At 43.3% G+C, this 17,206-nt stretch overlaps 1 protein-coding gene across 3 annotated transcripts in view; it reads left to right on the top strand.

Moving 5' to 3' along the window:
- Window positions 1-17,206, top strand: part of SAMD4A (sterile alpha motif domain containing 4A) — a 239,889-nt gene that overhangs the window by 175,455 nt on the left and 47,228 nt on the right. For 2 of the 3 annotated variants that reach the window (XM_049899471.1, XM_049899472.1), the window contains exons 4-5: window positions 4,825-5,088; window positions 16,491-16,600. In XM_049899471.1, the coding sequence (XP_049755428.1) occupies window positions 4,825-5,088; window positions 16,491-16,600 (374 nt within the window). The remainder of the gene's footprint in view (window positions 1-4,824; window positions 5,089-16,490; window positions 16,601-17,206) is intronic. The other variant, XM_049899473.1, reaches the window with a different exon arrangement.

Here is a 17,206-nt window from a genome sequence, read left to right on the forward strand (position 1 = left end):
TCAGAGCTCTCTACTTACATGAAAAATCATTCATAACACAGTGTTCCATCTGCTAACAAGGCTTAGTGTACATTCTCAGATCCTTCCATCATCCAGGGGTCTGCAGGCACAACTTAGGAATTATATTGTCCTTCATGAGGCTTCCACCCCTGAAATGTTATGAATCTGTGGTCATAACAATAATTTTTTAAACGGAAGTTATATTAAGTGTATAAGTTTAAAGAGAATAGAGAAATATGCAATGTATGTTTGAAAGTGCTCCGTTCAAGTTTGTGAGGGTAGAGTTTTAGTGTCAGAGTTGACTTCCAATATCTGGACTACTCACTTATGTGGATCACGTCTCTCCTTGACAGTGAGGTACATCACTCATCCTGACAGTGAAACCAAGAGCTGGGTGGACCAGCATCCCAAACCTTCCTCTCTTTCCAAACTCTGTTATTTCTCATATTAAAAGGCAGAAAATGTAATATTTAATTTTCTTAAGAGAGCACTAAATATCCTGAAAGGTCTTTTCCTGTATCTTATTTCAGTAATTAAAAATTGAAACAAAGTCAAGGTTGGTCAAAGGAAATGAGAAAGAAATCTGATTTCCAGGCTTTCAGGAAAATAGTTAAAGAACAGAACTCAGAGCCAGGCATCATATTTCCCCCCAAAAAGGTGTTGAAAAGGGCATCATTAAAGATGCTTGGAGGTGAAAAAGAAATGATAAGGTTAGAGGAGCTCAGAAACGTTGGTTGGCCCTCAATGGCATGACATCATTTATTGCCAGATCAAGACCCTGTCTCCTCACATCACACTGCTCAACTACTGTAACAAGATTATTTTTTAACTGCCTTTTCCGTATTTCAGTAGACTTAGCCAATACTTGGAAACCCTGGTGGCATAATGGTTAAGCACTACGGCCGCTAACCAAAAAGGTCAGCAGTTCGAATCTATCAGGTGCTCCTTGGAAACTCTATGGGGCAGTTCTACTCTGTCCTATAGGGTTGCTATGAGTCAGAATCAACTTGATGGCAATGGGTAATGGGTAGCCAATACTTATTATTTACTTTTGGTTCACTTGAATTTATAAATGTTTCAAAAATTACAGTGTCTTAATATCTTATGTGCACACACGCACATACACATATATACATACCTGACATTTCTTATAGAGATATCTAAAAATATGAGCAATGTCAAATCTATGATACAAAATATTAAGTTCTAGTTTCAGTTTTTCTATAGCAAAAGGGGCACAATTTTGCTCATCTGGGTAACTTGTAGTATAATTTTCATATAATGAATCCATCCTGACCCATGCAGCCCTTCTACCCCCTACAATTATAAAGTCACAAATGCAATAGAAATTTAGGACTTCAGTTCTACCATGGGAGTCGGCCAATTTCTAATCTATGATGAGATTTTTTTAAAGGTGTCCTTAATTCTGCAGCATTTGAGCATTACCTTTGGGCAGCTTGAGTCTGAACGAAGCCTTTGCCGTTGTCTGCTCCATGGCCCTCAGCAAGCAGAGCATCCAGAAGGTCTGCCTCTAGGTAGAGGCGTTTGGGGGCAAATTAACACAGCTGAAAAGCTTCTCAGAAGTTGGTTTTCACTGCTTTCTCTTCCCTACTTGTAGGAAAAGGATAACAATTTTTTTTTTTTCCTGAATGTCCATTTCTCCTCTATTTATCACCACTTCACATGAGTCCTTCTGGCAAAAAAAAAGAGGAAAAAAAAATGGGGGCAATGGGGCAACCATTGGTGCCACTGGCCACCTCATTAATTCCGCAACTGCGTGGCCTGTTTTCTAGCAGACTCTTTATGCCCATGGCATGTATTGTTTCCTCGACCACTTTATCCTAAACAAAGTGCTCCAGGACAGCAAGGAACAACAAAATAAGCTCTGTTGGTTCCAGTGCCTAAACTGGAAGATCAGTCTCACCCCAGAGTAGTCTTGCTGGCAGGACCACTGTCACCTGTTATGGTCTTCTTCCCATAGGAAGACTAGCCCATGCTGCCCATGGTCCTCCTCTGTGGGTTTTCTTGGGGGCAAAAGGCATTTGCGTAGCATGACTTTGATTTAGGTGTGATATTCAGCCAGGGCCTTCTCTGCAGACCAGAAGCTTAGTGTGAGGCTCTGGGCTTGGGGGCCACAGCAGGTTGCCTCCTAGGAGACATTTCTGAGTTTAATGCCAGCTGCAGAAGTCAAAGGGCTCCCTTCATGATACAGAGGGGGCATTTAGTAGAAAGTCATTGGGAAAAGGCCCCAGGACCTTTTTTTTTTTTTTAATAGCACTGAGGCAGAGGCCAAGTGCATTCCATATCCCCTGTGACTTCAATCAAGTGCAGAAAAATATGAAGAAATGGGTGTAGATTTCTCTGAGCAAATCCCTATAATCCCTGTTAAGTTAGGTAAACATTGAGTTAGTTCCATTCTCAATAGCCAGTGGAGCCCTCAGATACTGACAGCTTCCCTCAGCATGCCCATCAATGGTGAGGCAGAGAGGATTTTAAGAATACCTTAGGTGAAAAGAAGCAAATTGGCTCCATTCACACTAATGGAATTCAGATGTGACATATGTGCTGTGCGGTTCTCAGCATTCAAAGTTGGGGACTTTCCTAGCACCGTTACCACCCATAAGTATTGATTCCATTTTCATCTCTAAGCAGCCTTGGGTGCCAAGGGCTTGGTCAGCTCTGAGCTGTGTGTGCCTCTTTGCCTAAGCTTGCTTCTACGGTTTCAGGCTGACTCTAATTCCAACTCCCATTTCCATGTGAGGCACATCTGGCTGGCACCATTCGAAGTATTCACCAAATATTTTGAGATGATCGTAGAGGTACCAGAAAGCAAAGAAGTCTAAGCTGGAGCCTCCTAGCACTTGGGGCAGCCCTGAATAAGTTTGCCCAATTTTATGTAAATACTTAGACAGGCATGAAATGGATTTTCTGGATGTCTGGCTTTCTTCCTATTGGCTTATTAGCTTCTCTCTTCATTTTTGCTGCTGCTTCCTTTTTTTTTTCTTTTTCTTCTTCCTCTGTTTTTCATTTTATTTTTTTTCTTTTGCTAATTCTGATCCAACTAGGTAGCGATGCATTTTCCAGGAAGCCCATCTTAATAGCTTTTCCCCCCTAGTCTATTTTAGTGGAAATGCAGGCCATTTCAGCAATGTAGGGTTAGTTAAAAACAAACACACACACACACAAAGTCCCCTTTGTAAATTTTTAAGTTAAATAATAATTTCTTGCCTTTGATAGAATCCACCCAAATTAGAAATGTCTCAGGTTACAAATTCTAAACTTGGGCAGTTCCCTTTTTTATTCCCTCTCCGTTTTTGTTAGTAAGTTTCTAGCCCTTCTGATTGGCCCCCTTCATGAACAAGGCTGCCCTTTGGCCATATCTGGCCAAATGGAAACACTGCCACCAGAAGTATGAGCCACCATTGCTCCAGGGCCTAGCTACTGCCCGCTGACCGTCCACAGCCTACACACCCCACTGCTGCCACAAACACATTTTTTGGAATTACCCAGCCTTCCAGCTCTGGTCTTTATCGTTTGAAGTGAAAGCCCAGTAGGCATCTGCTGCTCAGCTTTTGTGCGTGTGCTACCCCACCAGTAAAGCAGTTTTACAAAGAGCAAGGCCCCTCACCATTGGGCTGTCTGGTCTGTTTACTGAGAAACTCAGAAAAATTAACGCCAGCAAAGAAGGACTAGTCCAGACTTGGGAGAGCAAATACCACACTGGAGGGGATACAGCCTGAGACGGAACTTAATGGCTTCCCTGAAAAATGTTTAAAAATGCATGTGGTTCAATTCCATGTTAGTACAGCAGCAGTCAAAATAAACTGGACCTGTCAGGAACCGGTGCCGAGAGAATGTTATGAATAGACTTATTTTGTAAAGTTGTCACTTTACACACCGAGAAAAACCAACCAAGGGTAACATCGGCTCCCTCGGCACTGATTTTGGTTAAATCCCTCCCTTGATGACCTCAATTTAATTTGGCTAGATATGTGAGTTTCTGTTGCTTTTTCCTAGTTTTCTGGAAAATAAATTAAAAATGGGGGCTACACAGATGTGGCTTACTGTGCAGAAGGCTGAACATGCTGGTAAAAACCACTCCAAGCTGAGAGCACCCCACTGCCTTCTGAATGAAAGCCTTGTTACCTGGAAGTGTTTTTTATTTAAAGTTTGGCATTAACCTGTGGGGCCAAGAGAAAGAATCGGCTCTTTCACACATAGCTGCCAGTGTCCCATACCCTGAGGTCCATGTTAGTATTGGGACCCCTCACTGATCCTGTACCCCCCTTTAGAGGTGACAGTCCCCTTATCCCCGGTTGGAAGGACTAGTCCCCCTTCTTTAGTTCAGCCCAGAAAAGATCCCAAACAGTGCCCAGCCTGCCTACCCTCCCTAAATGGCATGGGTAATGTCAGTTTTGGGGGGTGTTTTTGTTTTGTTTTGTTTCCATAACATTCTTTTTACTCTGGGCATATGGCTACTTTGCCAAGCTGTCAGACCTCAGCTGATTTGTGGGCCTACTGCCACAAGTCCTGACTTCTAGAGTTAGAACTAAAACCAAATCTAGACCCACAAAGGCTAAAGCCAGATGCATATAGCTGCTACAGATTTAGCCACCTTGGAGAAACCCAACCCACCAAGAAAGACAATCTTTTTAACTGCCCCAAAGGAAAGGACCACACCACGCCTGTACCCAACAGGCTGTGACCACGGAGGGCGTTTTAAGATAGTTAGCGGTATTGGTTAAAAGGTATTGTGGGTTCTTCTGCATCCCAGGCTAAAGGGGGGGGAATAACCTATTTCATTTTATTTTTTTTTTTTTCCAGTTCTCTCAGGCCAGGCACATCACAGCCCTTTGAAACGATCTGTGTCCCTTACCCCACCCATGAATGTGCCAAACCAGCCTCTAGGACATGGATGGATGTCTCATGAGGACTTACGAGCTAGAGGACCCCAGTGCCTCCCTTCCGATCATGCCCCCCTGTCTCCACAAAGCAGTGTAGCCTCTTCAGGAAGTGGTGGGAGTGAACACTTAGAAGATCAGACTACTGCTCGTAACACATTCCAAGAAGAAGGTAGTGGTATGAAAGGTGAGTGACCAAACGAGAAACGACTGGGAACAGAGTCCCTCCCTTTATTTGGGGTCAGAGGGTAAAAAAGAGAGGCAGGTCAGCAAGAGAGGAGGAAGACCCCCAACCCCCAAACTTATGCGGTTGATCCGTCCTTGTCACAACTCCAGTGTTCGCCATGGGGAAAAGGACTAGGATTTCCCTTCCGGCACTTCTTGCCAAAACCTGGGAAGCAGGAACCAGACCAAGATAGCTCAACACCCTGTTTTTTTTCCAGACCAAGATAGCTCAGCACCCTGTTTTTTTTTTTTTTTTGTAACGCACTGACTTTCAGACAATTAAATGAGCTGTGGCTCCCAGTGAGAGGATCTACTGTTGCACGCCCATTCTTCAGTCCTCCCTGTTTGCAAAGAGGCTGAGCTGCTCCAGCCTTCTCCCTCATTGCTATGGCCAGGGAACTGTCAATAATTTAGAAAAACAAACCAAAGGATCTTTTTTTTTAATCTCTCCTAATGCAGAATTACAGTGGTGCTTCCTTTCTCTCTCCCTTTCTCCTTGAAATCCAAATAAACCTTCAAACTCTTCTCTGCCTCTGTTTAAGGGACATGAAAATCCCACTGAGACTCTCTGACAGTGTTTTAAGCCTGATAACAGATTTGCATACAGGGGTAATGTGCCCACTGTGGCCAGTAAATCCACATCCCTTTGAAAGATACTCATCAGTAAATAAAAATTTCCAAATTACCCATAAGTTCAAAGAGGATACGTGCATTCTGTATTTTTAGACTGGAACTGTTCAAGGGCTGAGAGGTTCCTAGGGAAAGATGCTCATCGGAGACCCACTGTTGACAGTGTTAGATGGTGAAACAATAACTAGTTAGGCTGCAGGGGCTAAGGTGTTGCAGGGAGGCTCAAAGGGCACCATCTTTGCTGGCATCAGCAGTCCAGAGATTTCCCTTGAAAATGATCAGTGTTGATACAGGAAGCTCTGTACCAAGCCCCCTGCTGCTCAGAAGTCTGGCACAGAAAGCATGCCCCAGACCACCCAGGTGCCAGGTGTAAGAGGGCACCAGGCTGAAAAATAGAGTCTGTCAACTTGGAAAAAGAGGCTGAGATGAAGCCTCTTCCCTGGCATATTCCTTGAATCTTCTCCTGAGCTGCTAGGCCCGCACCCCATGCCCCTCACCCCCATGATGGTTCCTGTGCTGAGTGCCCAGTGCACATGGGATGTGTTTTGATAGCTTCCTCTGATGGTACAAGTGGGTTTTTCAAGGTCTTTAACAGGCAGCAAAAAATAATGGGTGATTTTGGGGCTTATGTGTCCTCTTTCTCTTTGAGAATGTGTTGTAATTTTGGAGAACTAGCAAAACCTGTTTCTGAGTGTATGCTATTGACTTGATCCTCACATGTTTATCTGCCCAGGCAGCTGAGTAGCAGGTGACAGGTAGCAGGTGAGGCTAAGACATGCTGTAAGTAAACCTGGCTGGGCCTCTGTGCTACTGGAGCATCAAAATACCTGAGGGACCAAGGGAGGTTGAAACAGCTGTGGCTCTGGACTAGCTTCTTTCCAGGCAAAGTTTCTGTGTGTGTGTGTGGATGTTGCCAAGAAAGCAGGTTATGCAGTTCTAATTGGTGATGCTGTGGGGAGGAGGCGTTGGCCTTTGTGTTGAAGGGCAAGGAGCATCCTGTGGAAAGGCCATTCACCAAGATACAGCCTCTGCTAGATAGGAATACTGATTCACTGTCTGCCTTTTGGAGGTTTGTCTCTTTCTTCCTTTTATTTCCTTTGCTCTTTATTTATTTATTGAGGCTTTATGCACACCTGAAGTATCCTTCTAAAGTAGGCAAAGGTGTGCTTATCATGTGCTAGCATGTTGAGGTGGAAAATGAATAAAGATAGCAGGTTTTTTTGAGAGAAAAAAAATGCATACATGTCCTATTCCTGTTTTAGGATAAAAGCCAAAATATCCCAAACTCAATGAATAGCCCATCTATAAAGTTACTCAGTTCCTTTCTTTAGAGCTGGTGAGGATTGTTTCCTCAGACAAGCTCTCACATCCCAGAATTTCTTCATAGGTCCAAGGAGTGTGGTCAGAAAAATAGGCTATTTGATGACTGAAGGAGACAGAGAACCCTTTTCTATATATTTCCCCCTTCTGCTGACCTGTGAGGAGCCATGGTGGTGCAGTAGTTAAAGCCCTTGCTGCTAACCAAAAGGTTGGCAGTGTGAACCCACCAGCCACTCTGTAGGGGAAGGATGTAGCAGTCTGCTTCCATAAAGATTTATAGTCTTGGAAAACCTGTGGGACAGTTCTACTCTGTCCTACACAGTCGGTATGAGTTGGAATCGACTCGACGGCAGTGGGTTTTAGTTTTTTGCTGGCCTGCCAAACTTTCCTGCTCTCAAAGTTTTGGATTGAGATTCACAATATAAAGTCCTCATTAGCAAATTAAATGGCAAAAACCTTTGGAGGAAGAAACATTATGAAGGACGAAAGATTCTATTTGCGGGAAAAGTTTACTGTATTTGCAGTCCAGCTGACCGGTCAGATATAACCTCCAGACCCAAAACAGCAACATTCTAAAGTGTCAGGGGCCAGGGTTTGTTACACACGAATGCCTCACCTTTCAACCCTGCCATAAAGAGGGCCACCACTAATGACTGTTCCACCATCAAAGATTACTCAGGATGGCCTCCCAGGAGAACACTGAAGAAGGTGCCCATCCCAAGAGTTCACCATATGATTCCCATGCCCAAGATGAGACGCCAGCTTAAATTTTCATCTTAATTCATACTTTCCGAGAAATAAAATATGAAATCAAGTGAAGTACTTCCCAAAAGGGCCAGCTCTTCCGCTCAGGTCTGCAGTCTGTCTTTCTTGTGGCCCAGGTGCTTCACAGGAACAGTAGCCCTTCTAAGCTACTTGCTCACTCACTCAGGATAAAAAAAAATATACCATCATCTAATTGCTGTTTTTCTAATTTCTAAATGCCGAGTTCACAAGAACAAGGAAATCTGTAGTAGAACTTGAAGGCATTCCCAGATCTACAGGGAGTGCATGTTAGCTCCCCTCCCCACCACCGTGCACCTTGGGAAAAGAATAAAAAGTCACCGTAATCGAACTTAATTTAGTATGACTTCATCTTCCTTGCCGACAGTCTGTGCATACCTGGCTGAAACACTGTGTTCATTCGTCGCTTCCTTTTCATCTAGATTGGCTGGCCAAGTTCAGCTACAAATTGTCCCTTAAGAATGTACCTTTGGGGTCAAGAGTGTGGAATAAACTACACTACTCAGCATTCTTCCCCTTTTTATTTTCCACTTACATCGATCTGGCCCTCTTTTTGTCGCGGTGTCAGTATACCCTGCCAAGGATCATCACTAAGTTCTCTCCCAAATAGACCAACTCCTGCTCTCAGAGGATTACCATCATCTGCCCATTGGCTTTGTTTTTCCTTTTATAGTAAATCCCCATCCTGACAGTGTAAGTCTACTCTGAAGCACAGATTGATATCCCTTGGGGTTGGGATCTCAGGCTAAAAAAGAATGGGGTTGGTGCCTCGACTTGGAATAAACCCAGAAGATTGAAGTGGAACTGGAATATGAGATTTTCCTCCTTCAACTTTCCCCATGGAGGCTTCTGGTTATGCATGTTTGGGCTAAATATGCTGATGTGGTTTCTAAATTCAGTTGTCCTTGTTCTTTTCAAAAACTTCACTGTGACTTATCCCAGGAGAAAGATTCTTTATTCTATCTGGGTCAGTATTCAATTATAATATCCTCTTTCCCTGGGCAACAGATGAGTAGAATGTGTTTTCTTACCTCTTCTCTCGTATAAAATCTTCACCTGGCAAAGAGGCAAAAAATAGACATTTCTGTAATTTCCTAGAAGGAAGAGAAAATATAGAAGTCACTTGGTACAGGAGGCACGCTTGCCCCTGATATTAGCATCATGTCCTCAGAAATGATGGATGGATAAACTCCACACCTAAAGACTTACCAAAATGCCAGGGCTGTTTTGAATGATGTGGCAGTGTTACAGGGAGCAAAGAGAAGGAAAGAGTGATTAGCGGGTTTCACTTTTGTCCTCATTCAATTCAGTTGACTTTTTCAAGCACCTGCTAAGACGGGCTTTGGTCTAGCTGCTAGGGAGACAAAGGGGAAAGATATGGTTCCTGCCTCAAGGGACTCACTATCACGATGGGAAGCAAACAGGTACTTGTCGCAGGTGCACTGCTGTGGAAATAATATCTTAGAGACCTGCCTTGGGGCGGTGCAAGCAGTAACCCAAACCCACTGCCGAGGAGTCAGTTCCAACTTTTAGAGACCCAGTAGGGGTTCCAAGGCTATAAATCTCTACAGAAGCAAACTGCCACATCTTTCTCCCATGGAGCTGCTGATGGTTTCAAACTGCTTAGTAGTTGATCATTTTAAGCACTGCACTACCGGGGGTCCTGCGAGAAGTCAGAAGGGCCCTAATTCAAAGCAGAAGGTAGTCAGGGAAAACCCCTGCAAGGGGAGAGACCTGAAGCTGAGTCTCAGAGGATGATTACAGGTCAGCCAAGTATGTAAGGTGAGGCAAGGGCATTCTACACCGAAGGAACAGCATGTGTGAAGGCATGGTGATGAGAGACTTTGGCCAAATAGATCCTATGGTTTGAGTGTTCAGGGCAGTTGGGAAGGGGGTCTGGAGAGGGAAAAAACAGATGCTAGGCTTTGGGGAGGCTTTTGGTTTTCTCTTGAAGTTAGTGGAAGTTGTTGAAGATGTTTCTGCAGCAGAATGACCTGCTTCCATTTGAACATTAGAAATAGGACCCTAGCAGCAGTGTGGAGGGTATCTCAAAGTGAGGAAGGGGCAGGGAATCCTGGATTTGAAGGCCAGTTGAGAGTTGGGGGATGTTTCAGTAACTGAGGGGGAAAATGAAGCTGGACCAAGGCAAGTGACAGTGAGAATGGAAGCAAAGGAATGAGTTTGTGGGATCTTCATGAGACAGAATTGAAAGAGCTTGGTAACTACCTGAGTATAGATATTGATGGGGAGGAAGGAATGTAGGAAGATGCCCAGGTTTCTGCCTTGGACATATAGATAACCCCTGTTGTCATCTATAATAGGTGAAGCAGATTAGGGGGAGGGGATGAGTTTGGGGCACGTTGAGGTTGGAAACTTATAGAACATTCCAGTGGAAGTGTGCAAGCCAGGACCAAAGTATACCATGGTGTTCCTCTGCCTAGCCTCCCAAAAAGCCCTGGCTTCCTCTCATCACTTGCACAGTTTTAAGCATGGTGCTTATCTGTAGCAAAGTTCATTGTGGGGACTCCGTTCCAGATTTCTGGGTAGACAAACCCATAGATGTTGCCTCCTAAAAAGTGAGGAACTCCATGACTTTCTCTTTGTAGTTGCCAACATGAGAGAGGTAGTGATGAAGGGTGTTGCTTTCTATATGAATGTCAGCCTCACCATTATGAGTTAATATTAACTGGGTATACTTATGATGTGTGCTATTATGATAGTATGAAAATATAGAGGTAATTGATATACTTCTTATAAAAATGATAAAGGTTAAAAAGAAACCTTTGGCCTCAGTAACTTTGATCGAATTATAGCTTAGCATGTAAGAGTGCAGAGGACAAGCGATTGTGAAAATATGCTCAGTTTGCCTTTTCGGAGGAGTCCTCATTAGATGAAAGTTATGTGAACTTTTTCTCTCCATAGCAAAGGAAATATATTGCTCATTCTAAAATAGCTGGTTTGGGATTTTGAGTTGTTTTTTTAAATAGAGACCTTTGAACCTCTGCTTTGCTCAGAATGAGATTAGAAAAAATTATTGAAAGGCATGATGTTTTTTACGAAAAAGAAACCTGTCAGAAACCTTTATAAGAAAGTTTGTGAATACAGCATTTCTGAGGTCATAAAGGTTGGCATGACTGGATGGGAGTGACTACTCACGATAACACAGTCATCATTTTCTGAATGTTGACTTTCTAAGTACTGTCTTTAATTTAAAGACAAGGATTTAGTAAGCTTGCCTCATTTTCTTTGTTCCCACATACCTACATGTGACCTGCAAGGATACATTCTAATGAGCTGAGTTGTAGTAACTCTCCTCAGATAGGCTGAGAGCCCTGGAGCCTTTGAAAAGCAAGGACCCATGATTCCCCCAAATTCTAAAGGCCTTGAGAGTTTTAACCTCCATCCCTTATCAAGCATGTATCTTCAGCTAAAGTGCTTTAAGGGCTGTGCAGGGTACACATGGGCTTCTTGTAGAGCACCACCTGTGTACATCATGGCTGTGTGAAACTGTGAGGAGAAATGTAGTCCCTATATTTGCATCTGACCCTTGTCAGTGGGTATTTAACCCTAAACTAGACCATCTGTCTGCCTTCTGAGAGTCATATATAGCTCCCCACTAACATGGAACCTCCTGGAGGCCACCAGGGACACTTCCCAGGATCAAGGAGTGAGCTTGGGAGGATCCAGCTTCACAGAGACTACAGACCAAGGCCCCTTCTCCCTTTTGCTCAGAGGCTAGAATAGAATTAGGCTGCTCATTCTTCTCTGGCCAGAAGTAGAGACTTAAGTAATCTTCATGGTGTTGATAAGCTTCTGTTCTTCATTTTTGAAAGGAATGTTTTCCATATTGCTTCAACAATGAAGAGTTGGTACCTTCTTATTCCTCAGTTGACTTTCCTGTTTTCTTCCTCAAAGACCAAGGAAACGTTTACATCTTGGAAGGAGAGAACTGTTTGAGACTAGCCTGGCTCTCTGTGGTGAATGGGCATTAATCTCCCATCTATAGGGACTAGCCCCACCACAGGTAATCCCTCTTGTGGGAAACAAGGCTGTTCATACTTCTCTCTTCCAAGAATGCCTTACTCCCTGCCCTTCATGTTTCTTCCCATGTTGGTTTTCAGCCATCTTCCTTCCTTTCTTTCTCGTGGGGCCTCTTCATTTGTGGGTAGGGTGCTACATAGCCTGTTGACCTGACTGCTATTTCCAGCCATTCCCACAGCAGGCATTAGAGACAAGTAGTCCAAGTTCTAAGTGGGGCTTACCTTCTGCATAGGTCATTGTACACATCACAAAGCCCCTCTGTGGCTGATTTACCCAGACTCTAAAATGGAAATAGAAATCAGCATAATTGGAAACTTGCCCATTGGTAGACCAGCAGGTAAATATACAGCATATGCAAAATGGGTTTAGCATTATTATCAGAAATGGCTATCTTGAGCGGCAGGCAGCAAGTTCTTGAAGGAGTTTGATGGAGGATGGAGAAGCTGACTGTGGTGTGGGGCCACTATTGTGCATGTGGGAATAGTGGTGTTTTCTCCCAGATACCTCCAACTCCTTGGGCCTTCTCTTCTCTGTTTTCCTTCTCTTCCCAAAAGCTTAGCATTCTCCAGGGCTCCATCTTGGCACTCTCCTATTCTCACTCCATGCTTTTTCCCTGAGTTATCTGATTTACTTCCATGGCTGAAAGAACTGTCCATGTACTACTGACAAAGAAACTTGTCTCTCTAGCCCAGACTCCTCTCTTAAGGTCTTGACCCAACAGTAATGACACTCAGCTGATCTAAAATGGAGTTCACCATATCTTTCTTCTCACCCCAAACCTGCTCCTCCCCTGTATTTTCTGTCTCACCAAACCCAAAACAAAGGAACTATTCTAGGTTCCTTTACACTCTCTCTTTCCCTTTTCAGTAATCATCAAGTACTATCAGCTTCCATCCTTTTCTTCTTCACTGCCACTGCCCTCCCAAACCAACTTCATCTCCTGGCCTCTACTCTCACTGTCTTCCAGTCTAGCTTTGACATTGACAGCCATCTTCTTTCTTATACATTAAAATGACTGTATCTCTCTGCTTCTCAGAATTCAACAGTTTCTCATCATCCATAAGATAAAGTCTAATCTCCTTGTTTCAGTATTAAATATCTCAGTCATCTGATCCCCTGCCTATTTGCCCCACCTTGTCTCTAGCCATTCTCTGCCATTCACCCAAGTGTTTGCTCTACCCTGAATGCTTTCTTAGCTCTCTACTTTGTTTATATGCTGTTCCCACATCTTGGGATGGCTTCCTCGATATGATCTGCCCAGCAGACTCAAGGATTGCTGCTACTCTGAAGCTATCCCTCACTCCCCAAGGCAACTTTGAAGTATACTTTGATTATACTTAGCACTTGTTCTGCAACTATTATAATTTTTTGTGTGATTAGCCATTCTTTCTGGATTAAAAGTTCCTTGGTGGCAGGGACATCTCTTTGCAGGGCCTGGCTCATAGCAGGCACTTGGCAAGGAAGTCAACCTAACACATAGCAAAAGCATCTTTATCTTTCTCATACTGTGAAAGGCGGAAAGACTTTTCAGTCTGGGCCTCTCCATTAGCATGTCCATCAGGAGCAGCTCAGTTGAAGCTAAACAGCTCTGTACCAGCCAGAGGTCAGAGCCCAGGAAACATGTGTGCCTTCAGTCACGGATCAGCTCTTCCAGGAAACACTGTTGTATCTTCTCTGCTTCTCTGTGTCTCCCAGCCACACTATAGCTTCACAGAATGAAAAAAGGTCTGAGATTATGTTAGGTGGTTCTCAGCATTGCATCCAACAATGTGGCATCTGGACCATGGGAAAGACCTGAGATTTTTAGTTAGTGTTCATCCCTGGTCAGCATCTTACAGAATCCAGCATCCAGCAAATGGTCAAGGCTCTCAGTTCTTTGGTTGGTTTTCCTTTTGGTGAAGCTTTGTTTTAATTCCTGGCAAGGGAAGGTGCCTCGCAACCAGCCAGGAGGTGAAAAGTTAGTAGGCTACTTTCTTGAAAACTGGGATTTCCTCTTCTTTGTTCATCAATTAACACTGCAGAAAGGAAAGCTCTTTAAGCACTTGGAACTGAACTAGGCACCAAGATGTTTGCTCTAAAGGCAGAGTCAACACCCACCTGCCCCAAGAAACAGCTGGCCACAAGGAGCTTACATTCCCCAGGCACACATCCAGAAATAAATTCAGGAAGGCCTAAGCCATCAAGTTCTGAAGTTGTGTGGGAGCGTTTTCTAGGAAAACCATTCTCAGTGACCTGCATTTTGACTAAATGAATGAGGCAGGGTCTCCATTCCTTCTAGCCAGGGGAATTCTAGTTGTCAAAATAGTTATATAGAAAGGAGCTAGCATTGATTGAACTGAGACTTGCCAAGCTGAGATTTTCACCCCACTCTTCTTGACTCTTAAAACACCATATTGTCAACTTAGCTTATAGAGCACCCAGTTTGCAACACAGTTCAGTAGCTCAGGATCCTGTTCGTTTTATAACCAGTGGATTTTTCATGATTAATCTTTAGGGCACCTGGTGAAAGTTGGCCCATAAGGTTGCTCCATAGTCTTTTGTGATGAATTATGCTCAGCTGTGGCATTGGGTTACTCAAACTTCGCTGAATCATGATCATTGATTCATGTGTGGCTGTTCAAAGATGTAAAAAACAAATATGAAACTCAGTGGCAAAGTGGGAACATGTGGTTGACTTGAAAGCCAAAGCTGTAATTAAGTTCATTGCTGATCATTTTATAAAAGCACTAGCATTGTTTCAAGAGCACCAAAACCACGATGGAGAATAAAGTCTGATAAAATAGCTCCAGGATGTCACAGGAGGGAATATACCAGATTCCTGATCTGGCATGTCCTGGACTCATGTTCTAACCACAGTTTGAGTTGAAGGGGATGCAAGGGTTTGGTACTATGTGTTTCTTTGTGGTTAATGATGGTCCCATAGGGACTCTCTACTTGTCACAGTGGATAAAGGCTGACAAGCACAGAATCAAGTGATTTCTTTCCTGAGATGAGTTTGTTCTTAAAATGCCATTGAATATCTAAATTTTATTTCTCCAAAAATTTTCTATCTTTGGCCTTCATGTTACTGCAAATCAAGAAGTAACTTCACAATATCCACTCTCCTCTCCTGCATCTTTGAATTTCAGGAAATCATCCCATGCCCACATTCCCGAAACCTAGGTTTTGGCTCACCCAGGAGGCAAGGCCTGATTTAAGAGTGGGCCAAGCCTCTGTAATCAATCTAATGATCTACTCTAAACATTGAAAAATTGGAAAGTTCCCACTTATTTTGGAGTGTTTGTGGTCCCTGCCATTACCTCATAATAAAGCACTTAGCACTGGACAATACTTTGCAATCAACATGGTTAATAATGGATAATACCTCATGAATAACATTTACCCAATGCTTTAGCTCTTTAAAGTACTTTACAGTCACTGTTTATCTATGCCTTACCACCAGTGGGTTGTTTGGTCCTCATTTCACAGAAGCTGATACAGCCTAGGAAAACGTTGAGGGTCAGGAGACCCAAGTTTTAGTCCCATTTCATCACATACTTGCTCTGGGATGCAAACTTAGTGTCACTTAGTTTTTCCATTATAAAATGGGCCAAAGGTGAGGAGAGATGATTCTAGAGACTTCTCAAAGACCTTACCAGCTTGAAAATGTCTGACATAAAAGAATATGGGCAAGTCCTTTGTTTTGGTTGTACTTAATAAGGTAATAATTCTCCTGTGAACTTTTATAAAGTTACTATTTGATTGTTTTAACTCTAGAATCCCAAACTTGGGTCTTATTTCAGATGTACTTTAGAATTTTATGGTCTAGCCAATCTTTGAACTCCCAAGTCCGAATAGTCTTTGGATATTGGTGGTTGACTTTGAAGGAAAAGACCAAAGACACATTTTATAACGTGAAGAGGTGATCACCGGACACACTCCGCTAGATTGATAGTTTTGGGGTTGATGATACCCAGTGGAGTACAGGAAGGCAGGAGAAAGATTAGGCCAGGAATTACAGTGACTCTACCCATTGGCTGCTACTGTTGCCTGATTTTTCTGTTACTGTGGAAGTTGAAGAAACAGCATGTGGAGATCTGCACTGAACCTAGAAAGAAATTATCTTGAGGATGTAGACTCATCATGTGTACTTTTAATATTCTAAGTCATTTCTTTCCAAATCAACAATGAAGTGGTCTAGCTAAAGCAGAGATTCCTTGCTTTTTTTTTTTTTGGTGAAGAACATCTCTTTGATAATTTTATGGAAGCTATGACTAGCCCCCTACTCAGAAAACTGCCCATACATTCACAAATTGGAATATAATTTTAGAGGATTCCTATATGCCCTGAACCCCATGGACCCCAAATTAGCAGCCACTTTTAGTCTAAAACAGCACAGGTAGAATAAAGGAGCCTGATAGTAGAATATCAGGGTAGACCCAGACTTCTAAATCCATAATTTGCTGCCAAAATTAAACAAGCAGTAACATAAAGGTTTTGTTTTTCTTTTTTTCTCTGACCATCACCCTTTCTCTATTCCCACATCTTTTTTCATCTCTTCTCGTTCCCTCTCAATTTCTCTCCCCATCTCTTGCGCATCTTGCACCACAGATGTTCCAGCCTGGTTGAAAAGCCTCCGCCTGCACAAGTATGCTGCGCTTTTCTCCCAGATGACCTATGAGGAAATGATGGCCCTCACTGAATGCCAGCTGGAGGCTCAGGTATGTGTATCAGGTGACTGCTCCCTGAGAGGGTTCCCCAGGTGAACATGAAGTTAAAGTCCTGGACGTACCTTGATGGGCCCTACTCAGTAGCTTGCCATGTTCTAGGAACTGCCAGGTGCTGGCCAGCTTCACGTGGTGAGTAAGGCTGGGTTCTTCCCTTCAGAGTCTAGTAGGAGAAGGAAGATGAGCCAGTAGGCATAGAATGAATGAGGGTGTGGCAAAGTGTTATGAAAAAGGTATAAACTAGGTGCACTCTATAAGCTCAAGGGTACTAGGGAGGAATCAGCAGAGTCTCCTAGAAGTAACATTTGACCAACCCCTTGAAAGTGTCTATATACCCGCTTTTGCTCGCTTGTTGCCTCTCACCTACTGCCCAACCACAGGAAGACAGATTGACTGTTGTCCAGTCTGGTTACAAGTCAGCTAACTTCTAATGAGATTGTTGATTAGAACCAGGCTGTGCCTCAGATCAGCCCCAACATGTTTCCAAAAGCATATTCAGACTGGTCTTCGTTGAGATTAGAGTAAATTGCACCAAGTATTTTTTCTTCTAATCTTCTTAAATAACATGGGACAATCATCAAGAATGGGATTTTCCCAAGT

Source organism: Elephas maximus, chromosome 10, assembly GCF_024166365.1.
Source record: "Elephas maximus indicus isolate mEleMax1 chromosome 10, mEleMax1 primary haplotype, whole genome shotgun sequence".
NCBI classification, from domain to species: domain Eukaryota; kingdom Metazoa; phylum Chordata; class Mammalia; order Proboscidea; family Elephantidae; genus Elephas; species Elephas maximus.